Source organism: Lissotriton helveticus, chromosome 6 (genome assembly GCF_964261635.1).
Source record: "Lissotriton helveticus chromosome 6, aLisHel1.1, whole genome shotgun sequence".
NCBI classification, from domain to species: Eukaryota; Metazoa; Chordata; class Amphibia; order Caudata; family Salamandridae; genus Lissotriton; species Lissotriton helveticus.
The window spans coordinates 589,049,782-589,067,670 of record NC_136067.1 but is presented as its reverse complement, the minus strand read 5'-3'; the positions used below and the strand labels follow the sequence as shown (position 1 = coordinate 589,067,670).

The window sequence follows — 17,889 nt, the reverse complement described above, 5'->3', positions numbered from 1 at the left end:
TTATTGGGAGTCCACTTGGCCTACTGTTTGTTATCGGCCACATGTTGTGGTTTTACCAGGTCGATGGATACAACTCGGTTCTCCTTTTTACCAGCAAGTGGCGGTAGTACAACTGATCTTGTCCCGTTGACAGACAAGACAGGAACGGCTTTTCTGTAAGAAGGCCCAAATTCCTTCTTTACCGCGATCTTCTCCCTGACTAGATCCCCGACTTTAGGAATCCAGACAGGTCTTGCTTGGACAGGTGGTGATTCTTCAGTGGTTGTTGGCTGTTGTTTCAACTGTATGTTGCTCAGGTCTTTTCTTGTTTTGTTTAAGTCCTGCAAAATAGCCAAACGGTCTTTGACATCAAAGGTTTTTTCTATTACCACTGAAGTCTGACTATCAAGGTCAGAGATCAACATCCTAGTTCCGAATAATAATTCGTACGGACTGAATCCCTTCAGAGAATTTCTTGGCAAGTTATTTAGACTACGTTGGACACTTATTAGATGTTTGACCCACCCAGCTCCCGAACCTAATACCTTTGCCGTTATAGATTGCTTTATGTCACGGTTTTTTCTTTCAACAATTCCGTTCCCCTCAGGGTGAAATGGACAAGAGTACCGCAATTGCACGCCCATGCTGACCATGGCCTCCTTATAAGCCCGAGAGCTAAAAGCAGGACCATTGTCCGAATGCAGCATGCCAATTGCGTATGTGCCGATAAAGACTCGCAAATCTTTTATAACAGTTCTGGCGTCAGCCGTTCTCTGGGGCCACATCCATAAGAATCTCGTGCATGAGTCCACTGCGACCAAGATATATTTATAGTTACCATCCCTTTGTAAGGGACCGCAGTGGTCTAGATAAACACAGGCTAATGGTTTATCCGAGATTAGAAGGGGCGTCTGCGCTGGACGTCTCACCGTTGATACTTTCATTTTTTGACATATTTCACATTCTAGAACATAGTTTCTTGTTTGTCTTCTCATTTGTGGCCACCAGTATCTCTGTTTTAATAATGATACTGTGGCTGAGACGCCAGCATGGATAGAAGCAAGCCCTTCGTGTGCCGCTATTATTAGTCCTAACCTATGTTCCATGTTTGGAATTGCCCTATCCCCCACTCCAGGGATTCGGGCAAAAGGAACATTGTTTGCATCAGTTATGTATGAGTATTTTACTGGAAAGCCTTTAGGGAGTGGTTCTATCGAATCCTTTTCTGAAGCGCTGACAGCTTGTAATATTTCGCTGTCTATTTTCGTTTTTGACCGGGTGACGGCAGCTACGGAAGCCGTTTGCACAGCTGCCTTCGCGGCCTCATCAGCCAATGAATTCCCTGCAACGTGAACGCCATCACGTTGATGACTCAGTGTATGTATCACGTGAGTCTTTGGTAGTTCTTTTTGTAAAAGAGCTACTTGTTCCCAGAGCATTTTATGCTTGATTGTGCCACCTTTCGCATCCTTGAAACCGTTCTGAAGCCAGATCTGCAAGTATTCATTATAAGACTGAACGCAATAATACGAATCGCACACTATGAGTGTGGGGAATTCTCGATCGGTATTTTCAAGCGCCATCTTGAATGCTAGTAGTTCAGCTCGCTGAGCTGTACAATCTCCTAGGGATTGTGTTTTAGTGAGGGTTGGTTTAAATTTCCCTTCGTGCCAACGACCTTTAACAATCGCGCACGCAGCACTGTAAGCTTGTTTACCCCCTACTGCGGGTTGTGCTGATCCGTCTGTATATATTATACAGCCGTAGTGATCTAGAGGCAGAATTTCGGTTGGCGGAGGACATTCAAATTCATATTGGAGAAATTCTTGTGTTTTTAAATAAGGATCAAATTCGTACACCACGTCTGTTGCAGCAAGAGAGTTAGCCCATTGTATCCATCTCGGATGGAGTGCTTTAGCATTTGGAATGCTTGCCTTTGTTACCGCCTCTAAGGCTGGTATTGGTGTCACGATTACTATTCGTTTACCTTGTGCCAGGGCTCGTTCTTTTGATATAGCTGTCTGTGTTGCTGTAAGAATTTTTTCCGTTGGGCTAAATTTCATTTCAGCCTTAGTGTACAAGTGTGATTTAAATGCAATTGGTACCTTTTCTCCCTCATTAGAGGTCAGGTATGTGAATCCGCATCTCCCTGGGATGACTCGAATCACAAGATTGCGTGTGTTATCACGTGTTTCTAATTTTGTTTTAATTAGCTGTCTGTTTGTAAGGATCTCAAAATTTCTGTGTGTGTTTGAGTCCAATTGGATCTTTTAAAGTCTGGTTTAATCAGATCATAAAGGGGTTTGACCCTTTCTGCGTAATTTGCAATGTATGTTCTTCCGAAATTTAGGAAGCCTAGAATTGACTGTAGGTTTTTTAGTGTTTTAGGGGCTTGGATTACGGCACATTTCTCTAGGAAATTGTCAGCCAAGCTTTTGCCTTCACTTGATAACTCATATCCTAAGAATGGGACCGTCAGATGGGCAATTCTGGACTTTTTAAAGTTGTATTTGTAACCCTCTGCAGCGAACCCAAGTATTATGGTGTTCACCCTTTTCAAGTGAGTCTCCAAGTCATCATCTGTTAAGTAAATGTCATCGACATAAGATAATGCTTCATCATCATATAGTTGTAGTAATTCTGTTACTCTCGCTGAGAATACCCCCGGGCTGTTCTTGTACCCCTGGGCTAACCGACAGAATTGCTTTTGAGTGCCATTTACTGAGAATGCAGTTAAATATCTGCTCTCTGGTGCTATGTTTTGACAAAAGAATCCATTGGAGATGTCCAAGGTTGTTTTGTATTTTTTGCGCACTATGTTATTCATTAGTGCAGCACTGTGTGAGTTTTGCACTGCAAAGGTTTTGCAACATGTGTTAAGGTGTCGGTAATCCAAAACTAGACAATATGAATTGTCTGGTTTGGAGACCGGAAACAAAGGATTGTTCATTTGTGAGGTGCAAGTTTCAATCACCCCCTGGTATTCTAGCTGATCTAGTATTTCATTTACCTGTTTTTTAGCTTCTTGCTTAATTGGGTACTGCCTTTGTGCAGTAGGTTGTGATTTTAACTGGATTTTGTGAGGAGGAGAATCCTCATCCCATCCTACATGATTTTTATATAAAGCAGGTGCTAAGGCCACTGCCCACTTTCTAGCAAGTGTGTATTTTTTATGAATCGGTATTTGATTCGAGAAGGCAGGCATAATTACTTCTTCGCCATGAGGACACTCCCTGACAAACTCTGGTGGCCAGTCTTTTTCAGCTAGAAGGATGTCATAGCCTTTGGAGAGGTTATCCCAAAATAGTCCCCTAATTTTCCTAGTCTTATCTCCCTCTATACGTAATGTTATCTCGTATATCTTGTGGGGCTTGCTAACTCTGGTGTCTGCAGTTTCCACTTGAAGGTATTCATTCGTGTCCACTGTCTCCAGATGATTCATAAGGACTTTGCGAGCTATGCTCACCTCTGCTGCGCTGTCTAGCATTGTCTGAGCCCATTCTCCGTTTTTCAGTTGTGTCCTCAGTATTCTCGGCATTTTTAACTACCTTGATACTGGCTACCTTCTTTTTTGGAAATTGTAATTTCTTTTTTAGCTGAGCAGGTTCCTTGTCTTTGGACTTGGCGTGCTCTTCTGATCGTCCTCTTCTTTCCGATTTCTGCGAGGAATTCTGAAAAGATTGAGAGGGACGTGTATCAATGTCTTGATATCTATCAGGTTTTTTAATATTATCCCTATTTCTAAGGTTATATCTATTCCCCGAGGGGTCACTCTGCGGTGACCTCTGTCTTTGGTTTGGAGATTTCTCTCTTCGCCTAGGAGACCTTCCTCGGGACTGAAATTTCTTTTCTTTAGGATTGGATTGTTTGTTTCCATCCCAGTTCTTTTTTGGTGAATTATTATTATTAAAAAATATTTTTTCTGGACTTGTAGTCAGTTGCGGTTTTACTGGTATTCCACCTAGACTATCTCTGCCTAGTTCTTCATAGGATTTTTCTATGATTCTTGCAATTTCAGCTGGTTGGTCTGCTATATCTGTCTCTTTTAACCTCTGGCGGATCGCCACATTTGCTGCTTCACCTTTTATGTTGGCTAGTAATATAGCCGAGACCTGCTTGAAGTCTTTCAGTAATTTCATACCAAGAGTTAAAGCAGGTTCTGGACCGTATTCATCTTGAATTTGTTTTAGCACATCTGGTATTACCGAAATGGATGGAACACCGTGCGTTTTTGTGTAGATGGAAGCAAAGACTGTACCCCAAGTGTCACAGTCCTCAATGTGTGGTGCGATTCCCATTGGGAGACATATAGTCAGAATCCTGTGTTTTTCTAATGGGGTGGTGTCAGGAAACACCGCCTCTATTTGGTTAATTTTCTGTGCCAACCAGAATGGTATCTGTTCCCGTTTAGCTGGAACTTTACCTAGGCAGGATTGGATGTTCTGTGGTGTAATTTTGTTTGTGTTCCCCTGGTGAGGGGTCAGCTGTGGAAGTTTAATCGCTGGCTGAATTGTTGAAGTCCGCATTACATACTGAACTAATTGTCTATGAATTTTTAGTAGTTGTTTTAGCTGTATTAACAGCTCTGCTGCAGGCATTCTTTCGATGTCTGGATGTGGTGTGTATCCGGCTAAGACCGGCCACGTTGCTCCTGGTCTACCTAAAGGACCGAGCCTGGTGATGTGATTATTATGTTTTAGGGCGCCATCAAATAAGAGCAAATGCTCTTGGAATTTGAGTGGTACTTCCACCTCCTCGAAAGGAGTGTATGTTTCAGGAGGTTCCTCTACTTTGTAATAGTGGAAGTACTTTGTTACAGCATTTGCTGCTGGAAAATGTATCCATGAATAGTATACCTCTGTCTGCCGATATTCGTGTGCCTCAATTACGAATATGACTGTGCCACCTCTAGGTGTCAGTCCATTTTCTATAAGTTTTAAGGTTATAGATCTCCTTTTAATGACCGGAATGAGTATTATATCCGCGTCTGCTGCTTGCATGGTAGCATCGGCATCTGCGAGTTCAGTTGCTAATATAACTGCCTCTCTTTCTTCATCACTGTCTCCCATTTTACCGACAGGATGGTATTATGTTTGTTTGCAGATCAGGTTTCTTATGGAAACAGAGATTAGATGCACAATATTTTGGAACTGTTTATCCTTCAACGTTGACTTGACCAAGAACCATACATAGGAGTTCCCTCCTGCGAGGTTATTGGAGGATATAACCTTTCACCCACTCCAGACGTCTTTGGAGTATTCGGGAAAAGGGGTCTGAGTGAGAAAGCACGACTGAGTTACTCTAAATGTCTTACGTTAGTTTTATCGCCCTTTCCAAACGCGTTGGGCGCCATGTAGTGTAGCTCCTATTTTCCCAATAGGCTCTGCGCATTGGAATAGTACCTACAGCAGTAAAGGCCTAGGCCAGACCTTAACTAGGTCTACTACTGTCGATACTAGACTTAATTTTTGGGTTTGCCAGCTAAGCTCAGAGTTCGCTAGAAACTTTCTCGAATGTTCAAGGAAGGAATTAACTCCCCTGATTAGACAAGAAGGGATTTAGTTTCTGACAACCATAGAACATGACAACTTTGCTCTCCCCTAATCAAGAGTCAATCTCGAGAGTCGTGTGAGCACAAGGCAATTATTTTACTCAGTCAGTACGTGCATTCTTAGTCTCATCAGAATGTAGAGAAAAGGAAGAGACGGGCGTGTTCAATAAAATATGTTATTTATTGATCAGTCTCTTTTCTCATACATGAGAAATGGATCGATATTATTGCAATACTTATAGTTAAGTAAAGTGCATACATTAAAAGCAATAGTATAAAATAATACTGTAAAAACATTGATATGGTTTCTGAGCCATATGATGTTTAAAATGATTAAAATATATTTACATACACATATACATTTGACTAAACGTACTCAACTGGTGTTTCTAAATACGCCTACCCCGTGTACCTGACCTAAGTCTAATGCGTGGGCGGGAATAGAAAGTTACAGTTTAAGTTAAGTTTGTTTTTGCCAAGTGAATAACTAAAGAATTCTCTGTGAGGGGTTATTCAGTTCTGTACCTGGAATTTAGGATGGATGAGGAATAGTATCTCTTTCTCTGCTCTCGATATTCCAGGCTGCCTGCGAGGGCTGCCCGAAAGCGCCAGTGCTGGGTCTCTCGGCTTGAGATAGCAGCGCGTCTCTCAGCGCGTCAGGAAGGCGGGGCTGCTGCCAGCGGGGTCTGCTTCTGCTCTCGGCTTCAGCAAGTATGGCTGCTCCGTCTTGTCACCACGCGTGTCTTTGCATAGGGCAAGATCGGCAATATTTATACCTTAAAGGTGCCGAGATTGACGTAAGGATGGACATAGATACGTCAATAAAGATGTCATACGACTTGCTCGTTAGCACATTCTTTACTAAAGTTCTCTGTGAAATCAAAACAATGGCCGCACGGATTATCCAGGTTGTCATAGGTTTGATTTGTTATGAGAACGTCGTATGCCTTATCAGGGGCTGGAGGAATGTCGCTTGTCTAATTAGATCTCAAGCGTTATGACCTAATCAGATAACACGTTCCTGTGCCGTAGTGTGACTGCGTCAGATAACGGTATCTGCATCATGGGGGCTTTTCTTGCCTCATGGGCTGACTGTTAGTTAACTTGATAGTTAGTTTAACCAGAATAGGGTCAGGAATAGGGGGACTGATTCAGAACCTATAGAAATACACGACAGGACGTCTTCCACGATGATGAAGGCCTCCAGTGACTCGGCGTTGTTGGGACGATACGACCGTGCACTGTGGGATTCCATGGAACAGTTTGCGGACCTTGTCCCGCGCGACAGGAAAGAGGACTTCATGGAGATCGTCCAGGAAGGGATGCTGGTTTCGAACCAGGCCATCAGCGTCGCGGCGGATATCTCCCTGCTGGCCGCGCATGGATACTGCCACGGTATCAATCAGAGACGCCATGCTTGGCTCCGGCTGACGTCGCTCAAGCCTGAAGCGCAACAACGAGTGGCAAATCTGCCGTTTTCCGGCGACACCCTCTTCGGGAAACACGCAGATGACGAAATGGCCAGGATGAAGGCTGAGGCTGAAACCCTGATGGCTGTGGGCTTGGAGAAGCCCAAAGAAAAGAAACCCTACCGCCAGTTCCAGCGACGGTTCGGGTCGCAGGGTAGAGGAAGGGGACAGTCGTCTGGGCAACAACAGCAGCAGCAACAACAGCAGCAATACAGAAGACCCTTCCAGAAACGTCAGAGGGGTAGAGGTGGACAGCAGTCCTCTACAGCGAACAAGGGCCCGGCTGGGTCTCGACCCTGAGCGGTTACTTCCCCTTCGTCCGTTACCCGCTCCGGTGGGGGGAAGCGTTCAATTTTTTCTGGCAGAGTGGAGAAAAATTACTCAGGACAAGTGGGTGCTGAATATTGTTTGCAATGGATACAGTCTTCGGTTCCTCAGCCCTCCTCCATCGATTCCTCTGGTCAGCTCGCAGTATCAACTGCGCGAGCTCCAGGCAGAGGCCGACATCCTTTTAAGGAAAAGGGCGATAGAAGATGTACCTCTGTCTCAAAGAGGAAGAGGTCTGTACTCCCGGTTCTTTCTGGTCCGCAAGAAGGACAAGAACGAGTTCAGGCCCATTCTGGACTTGGGACAGGCAAACAAGTGGATTCGCAGAGAAAAGTTTCGCATGCTGTCGCTGCATCAGATTTATCCTCAGCTGCAGCGGGAGACTGGCTTTGCGCCATAGACCTACAGGATGCGTACTTCCATGTGCCCATTGCACACAAACACAGGAAGTTCCTGCGATTTCAAGTCGGCACCAATCACTATCAGTACAAGGTACTTCCGTTCGGGCTGAAGTCTGCGCCCTGGACGTTCTCGAAGTGCATGGCATTGGTAGCGGCACACCTGAGGAAGAACAAGGTGTTTGTCTACCCCTACCTGGACGATTGGTTGATCAAGGCCTCTTCCTTCTCGGAAGCTCAAGCACACTTCCGGAAGACGTGCGTTCTCTTGAACAAGCTGGGGTTGCACATCAACATGTCCAAGTCTGTCCCGACTCCGGTCCAGTGCATCCAGTACTTGGGAACCTCCATCGAAACGCTGTCGGCAAGCGTGTCTCCTTCGGAAGAGCGACGTTTATCACTCCTTTGGAAGGCTCAGGCTCTGATGTCCACTCCATCCACGACAGTGAGGACGGTGTCTTCTCTGCTGGGATCGATGGCCTCTTGCATCTTCCTGACGCCACATGCGCGGCTGCACATGGGACCGCTGCAGGAGTGCTTGGAAGATCAGTGGGACCAGAGGAGAGGCTCTTGGGACGACAAGATACGACTGTCTCTACATGCTCTTCAGTCTCTGAAGTGGTGGTGTTCGGCGGAGAATCTCCTCAGAGGGGTTCCCTTCCACAAGGACATTCCCACTCAGACTATCGTGACGGATGCTTCTCTCCTGGGATGGGGAGCGCACTCCGGAGACCTGCAGATTCAAGGGACGTGGTCCCCGTCGGAGTCCACGTACCACATCAATTTCCTGGAACTCAGGGCTGTTCACTTGGCGCTGAAGGCTTTTCAACGGTCCTTCCGGACCAACTCTCTGCTTGTACAGACGGACAATACGACCACGATGTATTACCTCAACAAGCAGGGGGGCTCGAGATCACGCACTCTGTCTCAGGAGGCGCAGGCGATCTGGCATTGGCTTCTGGCTCGAGGACTCTCGATAACTGCCACTCATCTGCCAGGTGTGCAGAATGTTCAGGCAGACGAGCTGAGCAGACTGCTTCAGGAAAACCACGAATGGGTCATAAACGACGAAGTACTAGGAGAAGTCTTCGCAAGGTGGGGCACTCCAGACATAGATCTGTTCGCCACTGCTGAAAACAGCAAATGCCGAGACTTCGCCTCCAGGTACTACCAGCAGGGGACGCTGGGGAACGCGTTATGGATCAACTGGTCGAACAGCTTTCTGTACGCTTTTCCACCCATTCCCCTGATTCCAGCGGTTCTCATCAAGCTCTCCCAATCCAGGGCGAAGATGATTCTGATTGCCCCGGAATGGCCCAGACAGTGGTGGTTCACGGACCTGCTTCACCGGTCTCTCCTTCCTCACATGAAGCTGCCGTGCAGGCCGGACCTTCTCACGAAGTTCGGGGGCGGATGGTGCACCCCAACCTCTCGTCTTTGAGTTTGGCGGCATGGCTCCTGAAATAGTGCAATATGGCCATTTGAATCTCCCAGAGGATTGTATGGACATACTGAAGGAGGCTAAGCGACCTTCCACTCGGACTTCTTATGCTTACAAGTGGAAGAGGTTTTGCATCTGGTGCAAGTCTAAGAACTATGACCCTACGACATGCAAGGAAGATGTCATCCTTCCATATCTGCTACATCTGGCGCAGTCTGGCCTTAATGTCCATTCCATTAAGGTTCATCTGGCTGCTTTGACTGCCTACAGGAAATGCCCTTCACAGACTTCCTTCTTCCAGATCCCTGTGATCAAGGATTTTTTGGAAGGCTTGAAGAAAGTGTTCCCTCCTGTCAGGCTTCCTTCGCCTTCCTGGGACTTGAATGTGGTGCTGTCCAGGTTGATGAAGGAGCCTTTTGAACCTATTCATAAGGCTTCGTTGCAGCACCTGTCCTGAAAGGCGGCGTTCCTCGTGGCCATTACATCGGCCCGCAGGGTGAGTGAAATTCAGGCGTTGTGTTGCCAAGAACCTTATATTGTATTTCATGCTGCTAAGGTTGTTATGCGTACTCACCCTAAGTTTCTTTCCAAGGTTGTTTCTGATTTTCATATCAACCAGACTATAACTTTACCTACGTTCTTTCAGAATCCTTCCTCTCCAGCGGAAAGGTCTTTGCATTCCTTGGATGTTAGGAGGGTGTTGAAATTTTATCTGGATAAAACCAAGGATATTCGTAGGTCAGACCAGTTGTTCATCAATTATGGATCAGTCAGGACGGGTCTTGCTACCCCTAAACAGTCCATCTCGCGGTGGATTGTGTCCTGCATACAATTGTGTTACCAAAAAGCTAATAAGACCTTAGGAGGTAAGCCTAAGGCTCATTCCACCAGGGGCAAGGCTGCCACGACAGCATTGCTTCGTAATGTTCCGATTGCAGAAATCTGCAAGGCGGCCACTTGGAAGTCGGTTCATACCTTTGCTAAGCATTACTGCCTGGACACTGATGCTAGGGCAGATGCTCAGGTTGGACAGGCTTCACTGCGAAATCTGTTCGCAAAATAGTGGTGTTGTTTCTCTTTTCTCCACCGCCGCTTTGGTGTGGGGATGGGCTTGCCATTCTATTCACTAGATTATGACTATACACAGAGATCCCCTACTACAGAAGGAGTAATTTCTGTCCTGTAACTCCAGTTCTGTAGTAGGGGTATCTCTGTTATAGTCATAAGCGCCCGCCCTCCTCCCCAGTGGAGAGAGACATATTCCTTTAAGGAATGCTACAGGTCTGGCGTGTTACGCCTTCAAAAAGAACTGAAAGTAAGTTGGACCTGCTATGCATTCTGGGATACTGGGAGAAGGTTCTGGAAGATTCTCTTAAAGGCACAGTATCCTGTTCTGAGCCACATAATGGCAGCCTATGGGGCTTGTCTGTCCAGGTTCTTCTCTCTATCATTCCTGAGGGAGTTTGCTGTTAAAGCAAGGGAAATCTGTCCAGGCTTTTTGCTGTTTTGTGGATTTTATGGTGGAATTTCTAGTTGAAGTACTGGACAGTGTAGCCTTTTAGGCTGCATTATCTGTCTTTAAATTCTCTCTTAAGTGTCTATGCTTTTCTGCATTTTTTGACACTGTAAGAGATTATTTTTGATTGCTCCGGGGTCCACGCACATGGGCGGGACTATTCACTAGATTATGACTATAACAGAGATACCCCTACTACAGAACTGGAGTTACAGGACAGAAACTACTCCTATCTGGTTTTGCAGTGACAGGAGCTGGGGATCTGCATTCGCTCTAGAGAGTCACAAGAGGATTTGCGGTGTGTCCTGCCTTGCCTGGGTGACTCACCTCTAGGCTGAAAATCTGGTCTGCATTTAGAGTGGTGGTAGGAGTTTTCACTAGCACCTGAATAGGCTGTCTTTCCTTTGCAAAATTCTGTTTCCACCCCCTGTGGGCAATCTGGACCAGGGAGGACAGAACTGGTTAGTAATGAGCTCAGGGACTCTGAAACAAAGAGAACTTTGAGAAAATTGGGTTTACCTATGAGACCTTAAACCCCAGGACTTTAGATTACTTCTGGAAACAAGAGGACCCTGCCAAGAAAAAGAGCTGTGTTAGGAGCGCTGCCTTTTCTGTGTGAGGAGTGGGTTGGCTTGCAGTTGCTGATTCTATCTGTGGCAGTGGAAAATGACTGTCTCCTTTTATCCTGCTGTAGTATCCTGTTTGGGAAGGTCTCCAAGGACTTGCCTCCTGTTGGAAGTCTCAGGGAAATCAAAGACTTCAAAGGATCTTTCCTTGATAAAAATGAACCTGCCTGGAACAAGAGCTGAGAGGGCTGTGTGAGGAGTGCTGCCCCTGTTGTGTGAGTGGTAGATCATCCTTCAATTGCGTATCCTTTCTGGAGCAGGAGAAGGAATGGACTGTTCTTCACCTTTTATCAAGTAAGCGAGTGTTGAGCTCTTCATTTGGGTCACAAGCATTTGCTTTTAAAGTAGCGCATAGTAAGCCCTTCATTTGAACTTTGTTCTTTCCAAAGAAGGCGCAATAGCAAGTGCTCTTGGCAAGAGACATCAGCACATGTTGACCACTCTTATTCAGTTTCAAACTAAGTTGTGGCACTTTGGTCAAACAAGCGCCAGGTGAGCGCTTTGCTTCCACTCAACAGTAAAAGCTAATTGCTTAGTGCTACCTCCATGCCGGCTGACCTCTGCTTTCCCAGTGCATGAGGACCGGCTCTAGCACCTGATTGCTGTCAAGCCTGCAGGCGAAGGGAGGTCCTGTGAAGCCGCCGTACCTAAGGAAAGCTGCATTACCTAGCAACCAGGGGCAAGCCAGTCACCGAGGACCAATAACCCCGACGGTCCCCGGAACGCTTCGTGAGTGAGGTCCAAACGAAGGAGACGGCCCATCCCCAGCAGCCTTTGCTTATTTGTAATGCTGGGGTTGATGACTGTAGCTGTAGTACTGGAATTCACCATACCTTGTGGGCATTTATTTGAGTTTGTCATACAAGGTAGACCTCAACAGAGACCCCGATCATCATAAGAAACTTGCCGTATTTACTGTTGTAGATGGGCAAGTGGCCCAGCACCTACAGGTAGAGAAGAGGAGCACCGGATTCCATATATTAGGAGCGCAGAGGCTTATGTGTTTATGGTATGGCTTTGTGATTTCTATACCATGAGGGACCTATGGTGATTTACATGTTTTTCCTCCAAACTGCTTCATGCCCATGTCCTGACGTAATGGTGTATATTTGGATGGTTGCGTTTTGCAGGCATGACCAGAAGGTTTGATTTATGATTCATTACATACTACAATTCATGCCCTTCTGAATATTTTTTATCATTATCGCAAGATAATGGAAATCCATCTGTATTGATTCTATTGACTGGAAAGATAATTCAAAGGCAGAACTAACCTCCCCCAAGTGATTTTGCTTCCTTCTAAAGTACGAACAAACCTTGCCAAACTCGGTCTTTGCCCTCTCTTGCTTCTCTGTCACTTCTTGTAGCTTTCTCCCTCTGCTTGCTGAGCACTGGATAGATTTTGTTAATTGACTTACAATTATATGTGTATTTTTATCTCCCTTTTTATTTACCTTGTAACCCAATGTAGGTCAGGTGAAGGCACATGATGCTGAATGCATTTGAAAACATCTTGTGACTTCTGCTGCGGACTGAAACGTGCTAAACAGGCCTTTTTGCATATGCTCCACTAACATTGTGTGCCTTTCTGTCAGTGCAGATGCTACAAATCTGGGTTCTTATGGCTGGTTATCATGCCCTAGGTCAGTGTTTCCCAAACTGTGGGCCCCAACCCACTGTTGGGTCACCTGTCGATTTCTGGTGGGTCGCAAGAACAATAAATAAAGATGACTTTACATTTTGTATTTATCTTGTCACATTTGTTGTACATTCAAAGACAGAGGTCAGATGGCAGGCTGCCTCTCACAAATTGCCTCATTTTTTTTACCTGGGGATTAGTGTTTGCCTTTCTTTCTCTGACTGCAAAGTGACAGGAGTTTTTAACGTTAACTATGTGGCTATCTTACTGGGGTATACGGTGTGTAAAAGAGCACCACCAACAACTGCCATTTGCAGTAAACTTTTCCTGTGAACGGTGTGTAATTTGATGAAGTGGCGTCATTTTGGTAATTTTGCATGACAAGCCATGGGGGTGGGGGCGAAACTTGCCTGGCCTGAAGATGGCCGCCATTTAGGCGAGCTCCTTTGGCCACTTGAATAATCCTGCATCATCTTTTGCCACAAGAACTCCCCCACTCCTCCACTGATATCGCCCTGCATAGGGCTGCAGGCAGAGAGACCGATACTTCCAAAATGTTGCCTTGAAATGGTGCATGGAGGTCTGTGGCTGCCCTTTGCTGCTTGCCGTGAGGTCTGAGTTGGGAGCGGTCTGTGAGGCCTCTTGTGGTTCCTGTGAGCTCGTGCAGAACCATACCTGCATATGTTTGGTGCCTTGGCGGGGAGGAATGAGGGGTAGGGGAGCTTCACTGTCCTGACCTCGGCTCCTTTGTGCTGATCATGCCCATTTGCCTGCGTGGTTGGCAGGGCCAGCTGCTTTACCCTAGTGCTTCTCCTGGGCCCCTTATCGATGGCGCCTGGCTGAGCTCTCAGAGAGCCTAGAGGCACCAGCGGTCACCTGTCAGGCCTGAGTGTCTACTCTGCCTTGTGATTTTGCTTCCGGTCAGTGCGGTGGAGTGCATGCTGTATTTCCCCTGGGATCCTGTGGCCTCACTGCAGAGACGCAGGCCACTACAAAGCCTCCTGTAGGGGCAAGTGGGTGCCACGTTTGAGCGACAGAGGTACTGAGGCCCCTGCGATGTTCTTATCTGTCTGTTTGTCTAGGAGGTGAAAGGCGAGGGGTGAGGGTGGCCGCTCGTGGTGCTCTCCGCCCAATGTAATTGCGTGACAGTTTGCTGCTGTTGAACTCTCCTGATCGGTGCCTTTGCAGTGGAGTGACGCCCTCGTTCTTGTTTGGACCGGTTACGACTTTGTTTGCACTAGCTTTGCTAATACTTGGGTGCATTGTGCCCTGCTGAGGTTCCTTTCTTTGTTTTCTGGTGGTTGGTCCCTGGGCCTGTGCTCTGTGTCCCCTGGTGCCTAGATCTCAGCGTGGAGAGTGGAGCAACCCTAACTGCTATCCCATTGGTCAGCTCCGTATAGTGCCTACCCTACCCACTGCTCTGTACTGCAGTTTCATCACAATTGGTCACAAATAAGCAAAAATGATAAGACACAATCCAAGCTCCAATTTGACCTGTGAAAGAACCCTAGGCCTCTTGAGTAGGGTGTAGCAGCAGCCGAGGCTGGTCATGAAACTACTGTGTCAGAGGTGGGTGGCGAGTTTTACCAGAACCTGCATGCTATGCAGCTTAGCCTCACCAAGGTTGATGCTAAAATAGATGTCCTCTCATGTCGGATGGACAGGATGTCGGAACACATGGACAAAAATGTAGAGCACCTGGACATGGTGGAAGGGCATGTATCGGAGGCGGAAGATGAACAGGTCACTACCTCTGCACAGCAGAAGCAACTGGAGAAGGCACTTTCCTCCCTGCAGGCTAATTGAGGATTTGGAAGCTCCCATAGAAATAAACCTTCAAATAGTGGGTATTGCAGGAACCACAAATTCCGTCCAGCTAAATGCAAGTCGCAGGAACTGAACCTGGAGTATACTATGCTCTATTTTGCACGGCTGCAGGTGATGGTAGATGGGAAGGCCAATATCTTTAGTGACCCTAAACTCTCGCTGCAATTCCTCAAGGAGCATGCTGCGGCGGGCACTCATCAGTGCTCCCTGAGGTCAGAAGAGGGTGAGCTGGAAGCATCTCATGATCTAGAGGGGCTAGACTAAGTCCTTGCCCTGTTCCCATGATGCACTGGGCCAGGGACAGACTAATTTGCATACAGCCAGGTTCTGAAACTGGGATGGTGCAATGAGCTAAAAAACGGTGTTGGATCTAGCCCTGATCTCTTGACTGGGTGAGAGTACTCTGCTTAATTCAGAGACTCTGTCCATCACCACCCCTTGTTGTACATAAGTCCTTTATTACTTCAGAATTTTGACCTTGTTGCTATTCTCTCGTTTTGCAATGTTTACCAAATGCCCCGCTGCCTATTTCCTTTGTCTTGCTTGAGTGGAGATGGGATTGCCTGCAGTTTAGAAATCCACAGACTGTGGCTTTGAAGGGTTGCGGCTATTTTATGTTTTACGAGCCGCTCATGTGTAGGCATGCTTTTTGCTCCTGTTTCATTAGTTGTGGGTCCTGTATGACTGATATGGCACTGTTGGTATTGTATATTTGACATGCATTGTGCGGTGGGTTGCGTGGTGGTGTTGTGCACTTGAGTTTGGTAACAATTGGACAGACACACACAATACCTGTGATGGATCAGGATTTCACAAAAGCAACCTGCTCATTTGAACACCCTTATAACATGTACTAACAGTCAGTAGTGGTAGAATGACTAATACGTACAAATACACTACACGTGGGAAGCTTGCTTTGCAAAATGCATGAACTAACCAAAAATGAATGCATAAATAACCGGAAATGTAATAATCTTGTGTATAGAATGAATTGAGGAGGTTTGCATGGTAAGGCCGCATGTGTATGTAGTTAAAAGCATGACGTGTATTGTTTTATACTAATAAATAATGCCGCTTCCTTGCTTATGCCATGCCAGCCTAACCAATAACATGAAGTAGAGTTAAGGTGGGTGGTAAATAGTGAAAATACATTATCACTTAATTAATAAATGATTGTTTTCCGTTCTTTTAGTAATGGATGAATCCTCCATTTTGTTAAGTTGTCCTCATAAAGGGCGGGTGAAGTTGGGAGCACGCTGGAACCATGTGACCACATGACTGAACAACTGTGCACGGCTGGAAAAGCATGACCTGGTGAAGGACAGAACATTTGACAAGCAGCCAATGCCAGTATCATCATGAGAACGGAACCCAAAGTTGTTGAATTTATTAAATGTACAATAAATGATTACATATGTTCCCATGAGAGAGAGAAGCTGCATTCATGACTGTATAAAAAATATTTGGAACAATGGGGTAGTCAAAAGTAAATGACCTCATGGTGGAATGACATCCCACCCCTAGAACTCAACTAATCCCTTTGCTAGAAAATTTGAACTTCGCAACTATTGTGGGATGGACATGTAATTTTAGGGTATAAGAATAGGTGCTTTAGGGGTGTGGTTTAGCTGCTGCAGGTTGCTTAGGCTGAAGGTGTCCGAGTGAGGGATGCGCCGCTGATCCTCTGGTTGCAGAGAGGCCTAGCTGTACCTGTCCTGTCCCTGTCCTGATTCCTGAGTCTTTGATCCCTGACTCTTGGTCCTGGGGTCCCCCACTGCTACCTAGGCCTGGGTGGTTGTTCTCCCCTTACAGATCCTTTGGGTTTGTATTTGTTCTTATTTAACATTGCAGAAATTATTTTTGCAGTAATATTTCTTGTCTTTGTTCCTTCTGTCTCTTCATCTATCCCTCGAAATCAACATTTTAAATCGATATATTTTACTTGCATTTGATGTCTCTTCATCTGTCCACTCTTTGTGACGTACATTTGAAATAATAGTTCCGTTATTGTTATGATTAGAATGTTGCTATTTCTCATGAGATTTCCAGTATTTGAATTTATGAAATAATCAATATGAGCATTTATTATTACTAGATAAAATTATTAAATCCCATTGAGATTCTGTGGGTATTTTAGTCAGTTTTATTGATTAGATGTTTTCTTTAGAATTTTCACTGCCATCAACTCTTCAACTAATTGTTCCATCGACCAAGTAGATGAAAAGTCGATTATTATTTGTTCAGATAACGCAAATATACAGAATGTTTAAAGTTCTAACCTGAATAGCGAGAGTAAAATTGAGGCAAAGTTAACAAACTTGACCCCAGCGCATCAGGGATTTAGGTGAATGAGTATGGGCCTAAGTACGTGATTCTTGAATATTTATCCCTGATCAATTTATTGGGTTAGCGCTGGATCAGTTTCATGACAGTGGGATGTTCGGGTTTATAGGGGATAAGGGTGGGTAGTAATTTAAAAATGTGTCAACATTTTCAAAATAAATTAAAGTTAGAAAAATAAATATTTAAATGTAGAAATTCAAAATTACAAATTTCTAAATTACAAATTTTACGAAATTATGTATTTTAATTTAAAATGATAATTTTAAATTTCACAAATGTAATCAAATTTGTAAAATTGGTTTAATAATTCAAAATATTTTACATTGGAATATTAAATATCATATTTTAACAATATTTGGGAAATTAATTAATACATTTGAAATGCACATATTTAATTATGAAATATATAAAAATAAAATTTGCTTATGAGAGAAAATAAATTCATCTAAATTTTCTACATATTTTTATTACAAAAGGTTTTTTAAAGTTATATAAATGTAATGTTTGCATATTTTTCACATTATATTTTGATAACATTTGAAAATATTAATCTTTAAAATAATTTATATAATTATTAATAAAATAGTTTAATGCAAATATATTAAATGTTTGTCGAATTGGTTTAAGCAAAACATTTGTAGATATTTTTATATTTGTTGTTTCATTTTATTTGTTTCTATTTATATGTATAAAGACAATTTGTATTATATTTTTAAATACTGTAAATGAAATAGTGTATATTAAATATTGTTTGGTTATAGTTTGTATGGTTT

General features: G+C 44.7%; 1 protein-coding gene across 5 annotated transcripts in view; it reads left to right on the top strand.

Moving 5' to 3' along the window:
- The window catches only part of LOC144762776 (uncharacterized), a 258,546-nt gene extending 241,605 nt beyond the window's left edge, over positions 1–16,941 (top strand). For all 5 annotated transcript variants that reach the window (XM_078648027.1, XM_078648025.1, XM_078648024.1 and 2 more), the window contains one exon: positions 15,966–16,941. In XM_078648027.1, coding sequence (XP_078504153.1) covers positions 15,966–16,051 — 86 coding nt within the window. In that variant the 3' untranslated portion in view covers positions 16,052–16,941. The remainder of the gene's footprint in view (positions 1–15,965) is intronic.
- The last annotated feature ends 948 nt before the right edge of the window (positions 16,942–17,889 follow it).